This window comes from Dermacentor silvarum, chromosome 2, assembly GCF_013339745.2.
Source record: "Dermacentor silvarum isolate Dsil-2018 chromosome 2, BIME_Dsil_1.4, whole genome shotgun sequence".
Classification (NCBI taxonomy): Eukaryota; Metazoa; Arthropoda; class Arachnida; order Ixodida; family Ixodidae; genus Dermacentor; species Dermacentor silvarum.
Genome location: NC_051155.1, coordinates 230,917,482 through 230,930,146, shown reverse-complemented (window position 1 = coordinate 230,930,146; position 12,665 = coordinate 230,917,482). Strand labels below are relative to the sequence as shown.

At 43.7% G+C, this 12,665-nt stretch overlaps 1 protein-coding gene across 2 annotated transcripts in view; it reads left to right on the top strand.

The window, feature by feature from the left end:
• The window catches only part of LOC119442851 (phosphatidylinositol phosphatase PTPRQ), a 30,303-nt gene that overhangs the window by 4,200 nt on the left and 13,438 nt on the right, over positions 1 to 12,665 (top strand). For both annotated transcript variants that reach the window (XM_037707897.2, XM_037707896.2), the window contains exons 2-3: positions 4,469 to 4,856; positions 5,294 to 5,605. In XM_037707897.2, coding sequence (XP_037563825.1) covers positions 4,469 to 4,856; positions 5,294 to 5,605 — 700 coding nt within the window. The remainder of the gene's footprint in view (positions 1 to 4,468; positions 4,857 to 5,293; positions 5,606 to 12,665) is intronic.

Here is a 12,665-nt window from a genome sequence, read left to right as displayed (position 1 = left end):
TTTGAGTAGACCAGCTCATGAACTAGAATTGTGCTATCTGCCACAGGCAACCTTTGGGAATTTTTGAAAGTGTTCGCTGAAATACCCTGTAGCCTGTATATATATATATATATATATATATATATATATATATATATATATATATATATATATATAGGATAATTTAGCTAATAACGTAAAATATGCTAATTAACTTTTCAATTACTCACTTTAGGGCACATGTATATATCTAATTGTGAAATTGAAGCCAACAATTTGGCTGCATCGTACTTTAACAGATATAGCATACTTCAAATAAAACAATTGCTGAAACAAAAATTATCTCTGGAAGCCCTACGTCAATACCGAGAAAACAGAATAAATTTTCAAGAAACCTATCCAGTTAAGCAGTCCCCTTATGAACTACGACACAGCTTAATAGTTAAGACAAGATCACGCACAAATTATGGTTTACAGAGGCTATCGTCACTAATACCAGAACTCCTCAATAAGTATCCGGACATATTAAATCTAATTAATTCTAGAGTTTCTCTAATTCAATTCAAAAAGCAAGTTAAAGCCCTATTACTATTTGAGCAGATGTGAGATGTTAGTCCCTGAACCAATTCTCGGTATTAATCTTGTGTATTGTGTTGTATTTCATTGTGTATTGTGTAGATTTATTTCATTATGTGTGTGCATAAGTATTAGGTTTTGATTCTCGTTCCAAAAAAGGAACTGCATATCTCTCTGTATTTGCATTGTTGTTATTGCATTTGGGTCGGCCTATGATGTGTAATCAAAACAAGACTTGCTGCCTACGCTCTCAGGGTGGCACAACCTAGTCAGGCTCTCTCCGGGCCTTTTGTTGTGCCTCCTGAGCCAATTTGTATGAAAATTGTCTCGAATAAAAGAGAAAGAAAGAACTCGGGAGTAGTAAAGTCGTGTGTGCTTGGCAGAAATTCCAAGACAAGCGCATTTTCGAGATATCCGTCCGCAAAATCTGCTAAATGTCTCGGTGTTTCAAATAAGATGAAGCAGCTTTTGGAAAACTTAACTAGAACGCCAATACGGGGCTGATCATATTTAGGCTTGCCAGAATTTTTTAAAGGCACCTGTGGCAGATAGCATAGTTCTAGTCCTTGAGCTGGTTAATTCAAGAAGGTGGTCATTAATTGCACGGAAATCGAAACACGTAATCAACCAATTACCAAAAATTCCCTAATTCACTTCCTAATTAAATACTTTACGACCCATATTGCAGTTAAGAATTGTAGTTGGTGATCTTGCAAGGTATATCCACTTATAAAGGTTTTCAGGATGGCACTCATTTCGATGTATGCGCCATCAAATTGGCGGTAAAAATGCACTGCTCCACTTGTGACACTTGTGCACAAAGGAGCGCTCCAAAGCGCTCCTTTGTGCATTGAAGCACAAAAGTGACTGGAACGGCCATGTATTTTGTCCCATTCTTTGGGAATGTCTCGAAACTGGTGTCATCCTGAAAATTCGTTCTAAGTGAATACCCCTTGAAAGCTCACTGGGTATACAATTCGCAAATTGCATTATGTGCAGTAAAGTAATTAAGAAGTTAATTAGTTGAATATGTATTTCATTTTATCGTGCAAGTAATGTCCACCTTCTTGAGTAATCCAGCTCAAGGACTAGAATTATGCTATCTGCCGCAGGTACTTTTTTGAAATTCTGTAAAACCTAAAAATGATCACCCCTCATATTTTAAGGTGACGCTTATCTCTGAAGTGCTGCTAGTCTTCAGGTTTCTGCTAAGCAGACGGGACTCACTATTTCTCGGCTTTAATTTCGCAGTTGAGACATGTGCCTTAAAGTAAGAAATTGAAAAAAAGTTCGTTAGAACATTTTCGCTGATTAGCGAAATTATCGTCTAAAATTATCGTGCTGCTAATATCCGCCTTGTCACTTAGCCTATCTGCAAAAACGGCAGAGGCCTTGATATGACCGTTTTTTTTTTTTTTTTAAGAAAGTGTTCCTCATCAAAAGATACACCTGTATATGTCCGCAAAGAAAAAAAAAAAAGGAGACCCGCCATGGTTGCTTAAGGTGGATTCACACGACCGGACGGAGGAGGAATTTTCGCAGCGGATGGCGTATCACGTGACGCGCACGTCATCAAACGTGCAGCCACGGCGGCCGCATTCGATGGGGGTGAAATGCGAAGACACCCGTGTATATACTTGGATTTAGATGCACGTTAAAGGTGGATACACACGCGAGGGCAAAATCCCGCCTGCTCCGCGGACAAACAATGACGTCAGCACTTGAATCCGGCGCAGCCGAGTTAGGTCGCATTCGCACAGCCGGACCGTCTTTTGCGGAATCCGCGTGCTTACTCTCGACTCCAACGTTTATTAGCAGCTGCGCGTTTGCATACTCGGCGTGCCCTATATGCAATAGTGCTATGAATCCCTCAACAAGAACCAAAAGAGTGACGGTTGCCTCGTCACTAAGCGTTTTTTTTTTTTTTTTTTTTTTTTTTTTTTTTTTTTTTTGTGCACCTCACTCATGTTGAAGTCACGCAGGCTGAGCGGTTTGAGTAAAAAGAACTGCGCGCGCAACCACGACTCGCCTTTCCCGCTGCATCACAACAAAAGACAGGCGGTCACTGCTGCACAACGAAATCACACGTGGCTCCAAGCCGATAACACGCCATCGTAGCCACGCCAATGCGTCCGATGTTATCAGATTTGACGCTGACTACGCTAAATTGAGGTCAGACGACCGCCAAACGGACGGATGGAAATACCGGCGAGCATTTTCAATCCGGACAGCGAGCAGAGGAGCCCGGACTAGGCGAGGGCGGCACGTTTTGATGACGTGCGCGTCACGTGATACGCCATCCGCTGCGAAAATTCCTCCTCCGTCCGGTCGTGTGAATCCACCTTAAAGAACCCCACGTGGTCCAAAGTATTCCGAAGTCCCCCACTACGCCGTGCCTCATACTCAGATCGCGTGGTTTTGGCACATAAAACCCAATAATTTATTTTAAGAAAAAAAAAAAAAAAGAAAGAAAAGATAAGAAAACGTGAAACACGCATGTCCATTTACAATCAGTTCTTTGTCGACGTGTATATGCTTTGCCTTCCGAAGGTGAATAAAGCAGTTGTTAGTTGCGCATAATCTTGTGTTTGTGACCGTGTTTTCTTCGTCTGTGCTTTGTTGGAATTATATGCCGTGAAACTTAGCATTCATGATCAAAAAGCAACTTATCTGCCTTACACGCAGCTGTTTATTAGAATCTCCTAATTAGGGGGCTGCTTCTAGTTGTCATTTAGTATCATATGACACTAAATGACAAATAGAAACAGCCCACTATTACGAGTAAGAATATTCTACTGCTAGGAATCTGTCAAGAATCACGCAGTAAGAGGAAACGAAAAGAGGAGCAAGAGATAAACTGTAAAGAAAGAAAAGGGGGGGGGGGATAACGAAAGTGATAAATCTGAATATCAATTCATAATGAAGTAAGCGTCATTGAGCCTTCTACTCGTATGCTTATACTACGCACAGCACTGTAATAAAATTACAAGGTGGATAATATATCCTGAAGAGAAACAAAGGATTCTGTGCCCAAATAAAAGTCAACAATGACGCACTCGTCGATACTCATCTTAGTTACAGTGTTATACAGCGCCCGTGAAAGGGCATCCGGCATCCTCCACTACCGCGGATTGTGGTTTTGGCATGTAAAACTTCAGAATTTAATTTTGTGATAACTCTATGCCCATCTTACCCATCTTATTACCGGACCCATCTTATTACCGGACCCATCTTATTAGATGGGTTCGAACCAAGAACCTCATGGTAGCTGTGATATCGGCACTATACCACGCGCTGCATTGCCCACATGAAAAGAAGGATGGAAAGTTGGAGAAAAGGTTGTGCCTTACACTCGTATTTATAGTTCACAAAATTGTTTTAACGGGTCACATTGAATCTTTTTTTTATCCCATAAACAATGAAACCTCTTCCTTCGCGATGTAAAATAAACGTCAGACTCGATACCCACTGCAAGGACGACTGGAGACGTAATTGATGACGTATTCGAAAGAGCTACACCGAATTTGAAATGGGGAATATACGCATAGTATATTCTAGCATACACCGTCCCTTACCTACTGTTATAAACTAAATCATCGATACGAAGAGCCAGAACCACCCCAAACGCATTAGATCTAGTCACAATAAGCATATCGCAGATTAGATTGAAACTGCACAGTGAGGACGCCGTAGCGGAGGACTCCGGATTAATTCTGACCACCAGTAGTTACTTAACTTGGACCGAAAACCAGGGAACACGAACGTTTTCGCAATATAGGCACCACCCCATTGGGATGGAGGGGCATCAGAACGGCGTAGCCACTGAGTCACTGCGGCGTGTATTATAACAGACACCAGACGCGGCTTCTGCAGTATCGTCGCTGGTCATTTCTCGTTGTCTCTGTTACCGCAGGCGCGAAATGCAACGAACGGACCCGATGACCACGCGGCTGCGAACGCCACGGAGCCGGCAAACGCCACCTGGTGCGTGGGGCACCAGCCATCTTTCTCCGTGAACGTCTCGTCGAACGCCGTGAACGTCACCCTGGATGAGCCACAGCGCGAGGACCAGTGGACGTGCGTGTGCGCCATCAACGCGCTGCTGGCGACTCGCATGAAGGAGATCGCGTGCTCGAGGCAAGGCAACGTCCGGCCACCGCCACTCTGCCGCAGCGCCAGCGGCGGCGCCGGAAGCATCTACATCGGAGGCCTCACGGCGGAGACCAATTACACGGTCTGCGTGCGCTACCTCTGCGCGGGAGAGAACGCCAGCGCTGTCGCCTGTCAGCCCACTATAACCGGTAAAAAAGAATTATGAATGAATTACTCAGTGAAAGAGTGAACGAATGATCGACTACATTAATGACTGGCTGACTGACTGACCGACTGAAATAATGAATGAATGATGGACTGACAAACTAATTGAATAACTGACTGACTGTACTCAATGAATGAATGATTGAATTAATTAATTAATTAATGATGACCTGACGCGCTAATTAATGCATGAGTAATTGACTGACTTACTCAGTGAATGAATGACTCGATGAATGATTAAATGAATAAATGAATTGAAAAAAAAAACATTGAGTGGAATGGCTGAATTGCAGTAACTTGATAACAGTCGGATAATACGGTGAAAAGGAACACGGGCAAAAAGTAAGAAGGCACGTGGCAATATGGATGCTAGTTCGGTCAGTAGATGTTCGTTCAAGTGCTGTTTCGCCGTAATACGCAGAAGCCACACCGAGGAGCGAGCCAGCGCCGCCACCGCCGTTCGGAGTGATCGTCAAAGCCACCGCCTCCAGCACCGCGGCCAACGTGACGTGGAGCACGGACGAAGCCGCTCACGCGTTCACCGTGACGCTCTGGGAGCTGGTCAAGCACCGCACGCTCGAGCGCGTGCCCGTCGACTCGGTCAAGACCAACGAGACGCAGTACGAATTCCACTCTCTCGAGCCGTACACCGTTTACAGGGCCGAAGTGAGCACTGCGGCACCCAACGAAGGAATCATCGCCAACGCCACCGTCTTCAGGACGCAGCCCGGAGGTGAGACTTTGCAGCAGCAGCGAAGCTCACCCTAAATAATAATAATTACCGTATTTTCCGCGCTCTAGTCCACACTCGGTGTATAGTCCGCAGGGGCCAATTTGAGTCTAAAATAAAGTTTTTTTTTTTTTTAGATAGTCCGCACCCGCTGTATAGTCCGCAGGGACGAACCAGTATGCAACAGAGAAGCAACGATTTTATCGTCAACCAGTAAAAGTCTGGGTAGTAATCAATCAGCATGCAGTAGTAGTAGTCAAAGTAGTCAACCCTGAAACACATCAAAATCACTCTCGTCGAGGCTGTCAAACAAAACACGTCAAGTGTGTCGAATTCGACGAGCGAGCCTCGTCAATGGATGTATTCATCGTCTTCAAAATCTGACGTATCTGTGTGAGCAGTTTTCAGCCTGGCTTTCGTGAAAACGTTGACAATAACTTGATGAGACGGCGTGCCACAAATCAGCGACCCACTTGCACACTTCTGCGCAAGAGGCCCCACGCATTCGTCTACTTTTCGTGCATGTATGTGTCCCTTATGGCATGCAGGCCTCCCAGTTCTTTCGAACAATGCTCTTGAAAGCCGTCTTGTTTACCGAGATACCCAGAGGCTGAAGGTGTTTAGCCATGCCACCTGAGATTATCGTAGTTGCAGGAGCTTTCTTTTTACAGTGTCCACGAGATGCGCACGCATGTAATCCACTATCAAGAGGAATTTGGGTTAAAAAGTAACCCTTTGCGCTTACAGCAACACTTCATAAATCCATACTTGTGCATGATTTCTTCGATCATACATCATTTTTCGTTGCGTACCACGCGACAACTGTTCGTAAAATCTCCTCGGTGCTTCCGACCTCGAAACATATAAACATGTATAGTCCGCACTCTGCAAAATTTCAACCTTTAAACTTGTGTACAGACAGCGGACTATAGTCCAGAAAGTACGGTAATATAATTAACTTATTCTTTAAAGATATATATCTTGGGTCCAATTTAAGGATGAAAAAGATAATTAACAAAAAATGTTAGTTAAATAGCAAATGGACTGCGACGGCTACTCGACCAACTAGTGTCCGCCCTGCTGAAAGAATAAATTGTAAAGAAAGCATCATCGCATCGGCAAAATCTTATGTGAAAAAATCTGTTTATGTTAAAATAAATCACCCGGTAAATGTAAGTTGTGCTAAACAGCATACAGCTGCAGCGATAGTTTTAGGGGTAGTCAGAATCCCCCAACCCTTCCCCTGGTTACTGCCCTGCCCCCACATCGTCACAGATACAGATACATATATACAGAGCGTCTCCATAGTTCACAGTGCCGCACAGTCACAATTTATTCAAAAATCCGGCCCCTCTTACGTGACGCAGCTGCGCCTTTATATAAGTCCACACTGATGTCGTCAATGATGACATCAATGAAAAGCGAACTCCAAGCACTCGTTGGTATATTAGCTTACGACGTTTCTAACTAGGGGTGCTATAATATTGAAATTTTCGAAACGAATACGAATATTCGAGTGGAATGACCCCTGAATATCGAATCGAATATTTTCTCATTTATAAAGCAACATTAAAATGAAGTTTGTGCGTAGTCCGTTCGGTAAAAAAAAAAGAAAAAAAATCGCAGTTTTGCTCGAAAGGCGAAGCATCAATTGCGATAACAAGAGAGAGAGAGAGAGAGAGAAGAGAGGAAGGAAATGTAAGGAGGTTAACCAGACAGTCCAGTTTGCTACCCTACACGTGGAGGGGGCTGGGGGAGTGAAAGAAAGAGAGAAGACACGTGTCTTTATCATACGTCCACGTGCACTAAGCTAGGTGCACCATGTCTACAGTCGCGTACTCAAGTCTGTTGACTTCAGGTCAACTGAAGAAGAGCTCGAATTACTTTCTGGGCTGAGGAGCTGTGAGGCCAGGCTTCCAAGATCCTTGCTTCTGTAAATGGCCTATCTTCCAGTCTATTCAAGGCACACTGGAGAGTCTGGCGTTGATTATCGAAGCGAGAACAGTGGCACAGAAGATGATCGATGGTCTCTTCAGACTTTCACTTTGAAAGGAATGTAACGGTGAGTCTGGCCAAATACGAAATCTGAGCAAATTCCTATATAGGGCGCTTTAAAACGAGCCATTCTTATCGAACGACTGGAAAATATTTTGCAGAAGTGATCTGTCACGTGCGTTCGCTCAAAAACTTGTGCCCCTGCGCAATAGCCGCAGCAATCCTGCAGCAGAATCATTCGGAATTAGCATTTCTCACATCCAAACATGTATCCCTCGAAAGTTCAGCAAGTGTTTTTATTCCCTATATATTCGAAAAATAAAACGAATATTCAGCAAATTCGAATAGGAAATTGTCGAATCGAATACGAATCGAACAGCTATTCGATTCATATTCGAAATTTTGAATATTTGCACTTTCTTATTGTTAACAGAAGGATATGAGCACGAAAAGAATGCACACGCACGCGCGCACACAAATGAATAAAAATAATAAAAACGGGGACCAACAACTGCTCGCTCGCTATTAACTGTTTATTACTATAAATTTTCTATTTGTCCTCTTAGCTTAAGGATAGTATATGCTCCAGCGGACCCCGGAAACGCCTTAGATGCCATTGGTGATATGTGCGATGTGTTTCGGACACTTTGCATGGTGGCAGTCGCACGAAAACAGTGTATATGTTCAGTCAGCTCACATAAGTCAAATACAATCAATCTTAATGTCGTTAAATAATTACGATATAAACAGCTTGCAAAAAAAAGAAAAAAAAAGAAACCATCACATAAGCGCTGAAACGTAAAGTCCATAAGTTCACTAAAAATATCGCACAGAAAACAAGGAGAATGTCACGGTCCTTCAGGTCTGTTCTCAGCCTACGGGCACTAACCTTTCGCCGTCTACAACGTGCTTTTAAACAATTATGTGATGGCTGTAGCAGAAATTTGGCGGTTGGACGCAACGACCACGTGATGAGCGTTATTCGCCCAACCGAACGCGAATTCTACAGCATTTATCGCGCAATCTCGTCCTGTCTAGACAGCTGCGAGGAGGTCGAGAGAATTTCGATAACTTGCGATAACTTGCGATAACTTGCGATAACTTGCGATAACTTGCGATAACTTGCGATAACTTGCGATAACTTGCGATAACTTGCGATAACTTGCGAAACTTGCGAAACTTGCGGTAACTTGCGAAAGAGCATCGTGGTTGTACTCGCTGTCTCGGCGCTATCGCATTGAGTTGTGCTCGGTCGTGGGTCTGCCTCATTTCGCGTGCAATAGACTGATCGACTGCAATGAACTTATCGTAGCGAGCTTCGGTTGATCGACTTTTCTATACCCTCTAACTAGTTTTGCACCCTTAAGGGTGCTGGTTTATCCAATATCTGCATTCTAAGAAAAGGTGGGACCCTGTGGTGGTCATTCATTTCGTGTGCCTTTCCTTTCTTTACTGATGTGCGCCCGGTACTTCCAGATCACGAACGGCATGTGCTTTATCAGCGCCGCGCGGCATTCTTGACAGGAAAGTAAAGCGACTGGCGAGTTTTCGAGAAACGAAACGCAAGCAAGAAAAATGACGATTTTTGTTTGAGGACAAGATACACCCCGAAGGGCGTAAACATTTTAAAGCGTGTAAAGCCCTTACTTTTAAAATTCTAAAGGCGTTATACTGAACACGGCATGCAGCCAGCTCAAACTACACCTGCAATGAGAGAAGCCGTACTTGAAAATTGTGACCACCCGGTGGGCACCGAAATAGGTGACAGGAGATCGAAGTTGACAGTGATAGTTATTGTATAGTTTATTTCAAGCAGCTTTCGTGTCCCTCGCAGTTATGGGCATGTCTATTTGCCAAAAAAAGGCCGGCAGAAAAGAAAATTTGATTCGCCCCCATCAGCGACTCGGTGTTACCCCATAAAGGTGGGGGTGTTAGCCATGGAAAAACCAAGCACCCTTTATATACCGATAAGGGTGTTAAAATGTTCAATGTATTATCAGCCTCTTAATACAGATAGATAGAAAGAACCAATTATACAAGTCATTTGCCCAACCAGTGCTCACTGCGATTGAACTCACTGAGACTGCATCGATCATCCACTAAGAAGCTTGTAGCTCGGAAAACATGGCAGGGTTATGAAACCCGCAAGTACTGTCTTTGTTAAAATCGCACAAAGAGCGCCCTGCTATAAGATTGAATAGGTGATTCGATCCGTTGTGTGCATTAGAACGCGAAGCAGCATTATCCGTGAGTTGATTCTGTCGGGCGGTCTGCACTTATTGAACAATTAAGAGGAAGCCTTAGCTCGGCGTATCCTATATAGATACATGAAAACGGAGAAATCGTTTTCTCTCATCAGCCACTGCACCGAATTTGATAAGGTTTGTTGCATTTGCAGGAAAGATTTAAAATCTCATGACTGTAGGAAGCGAACTTTTTATTTAGGCCGTCAATTTGTTTTACAAAAATTGTAGAAAAAATTTAAGATTGAAGATAACTCAAGATGAAGTTAACAACTCTGTAACTTAGCAATAAAAAAGATATAATTTTGTAAACTGCACGTAATAATACACCTACAGCGGATAGAATTTATGCATTATACACCGCTCTGAAATATGTCACTAATTTGTGAGTATAACTTTTGCAAAACCCTCGTAAACATTCTAACCATTTCACGTAAGCTGTAAATTCATGTATCAAATTTATGTGCTTTATATTATCTTAACAGATGCAGTTTACAGAACTGCAATATCTGTTTTTGGTGCATAGTTACGAATTTTGTAAACGTCCTATAGTTAAGTTTTTTTAACTTACGAGTTTTCGAGAACTTTCGTTAAAACTTCAAGGCCCTAAATCAAACTTCTCCTTCCTAGAGTCACTAGAAATTGGCTTTCCCCCTCAAATTTAACAAATGTCATTCAAGTCGGTTCAGCGGCTGTCTCGTAAAAGCAGTTCTGCGTAACCAAGGCTTAAACAAAATTTACATGCCGTGAATTTTCGTTGCGCACTGGTATGTTGATTTATTATACCGCCGCAAATCCCGAGCGCGGGCGCGGGATCGAATCACGGCCGCGGTGGCCGTATTTCGATGCGCGCGAAATGCAAGAACGCCCGTGCACCGTGCATTGGGTGCGTCTTAAAGAATCCCTGGTGGTCAAAATTGATTCGGAATCCCCTACTACGGCGTACCTCATAACCATCTCGTGGTTTTGGCACATAAAGCCCCAGGATTTATTTTTATTTAGTTTGTTATACACGAAGGAAATGGCGCAAAGGCGCCGACCAATTAGGACTGACGACGTTTCGGCCCCCACACAAGAGCCACGTTCAGAGTGTGCATGGTTCATTACGAAAACGGCTTCCGCAGTGGGGGCCGGACCATTTGCTGCAGATACTTTTCTTGTTTTACTTCTTGGCCATTTCGACTACTTTCCTTGGTTCTCGGTTGGTAATTGCGTTTGTAACCTAAAATCAGCTGCAGTTGACCGAGAAATGTTGCGAGTGGACAGTTTGGCGGGACTGAGTACGTTTCGCGCCGAGTAGGTGATGGAGCGGCCGCGCGAGGCCGACGAATCATATGGCCATCTCATCCTTCTTGGCCAGTTGGAATGTAGTGAGTATCTCGAGTTCAGTGATCATAACGCATATGCGCCGTATACGTCAGTCAGCGCCCACCGAGTCTCAGAACTAGGGATGTGCGAATAGTGATTTTTGAGACCAAATAGAATAGTGCAAGAAGTGAATCGAATCAAATATCGAATAGTTTTGTAATCGATTTCAAATAATGAACAGCCGTTATCACAGTTAATGCAAAAGAATGTTCACATTCTAGTATTCTTAAAGTTAGCAAGTTTCTGTCATTACATAACACGTTATGAGGCGTTTTTTATTGAAAGCACAAGTGGAGCAAACAAGTAGTTTCTTCGCATGCACAGGACTCTTCAGAGAGAGAAACGAAGAGGGAAAGGTATAGGGAGGTTAACCAAGGACATGCCCGGTTGGCTACCCTACACTTGGGGAGGGGAAAGGGGAAGAATAGATAAGGAGAGAAAAAAAATTGGAGTCAGACATTCGCAGAGACAGTCACAGAAGAATCTTCGCTGTCACAAGCGTTCGTACAATCCAGTACTCTTCACGAACTGCAGAAGGGCTTTTGTGGTCTTTTGCATGCAAGAATGCAAAGGCCATGGCCCAAGAATCTTTTCTTCCGAGAGAACTCTTCATAGAGTGCGAATGATCGTTGTATAGCCTGTAAAGTATCGGCTACCTAAGCGACGTAGCCTGCACCACTACGCAAGTTCTCATCTTAATGCAAAAGCATTATATGCCCCATTACGCGAAAATCCGTCGGCGTGACCAAAAGGAAGTACCAAATATGGCCGATGGCGCAAAGAGTAAAAAACGCGTCAAAAAATGCTCGGATTGACGTCAAATTTCTCAGGGAGGTTACTCTAAACAAAGTATAGTAATGACTTTGAAAAGGGAATTTGGGGTACATTTCGGTCTGGGTGGGAATCGAACCCGGGCTTCTGCGGTACGACACGAGCACGCTTCCCCGACGCCACGTCGGCTCCGCGGTTCTGGCTGATTGAAGATGTGCCTAGTGCGTGCGTCAATGCACGTGTCACGTCGCAGCCATCTGGCTGACTAAAGGTGTGGCCTAGTGCGTGCGTCATTGGGCACGTGAGGGCGCAGCCAATGGGGAGCAGGTGGCGCCACCTCATGAGTGTATAAAATGAGCGCGTTCATGACCTTCCGAGGTCTACAAACGTTATAATGCTTTCTCATTCCAACACGTAAGAAATCGTAAGTGTCTCTACCAAAATTTTTTATGTCTGTACTATGGCCGCCAAAATTTACTGTGCTTTTCCTCCAATTTTATGTTGATTTGGGCGCAGTTGACGTTTTGAAATATTCGAAAAATATTCGCATGTACGAATAGCGACTATTCGATTCGAAGACCGTATGAATAGGACACTATTATATTCGTTATTCGAAAGTTTCGAATAATCGCCCACCCCTGTAACTCGGAACACTCGTACGACCGAGCCTGTGACTGCCATTGCCG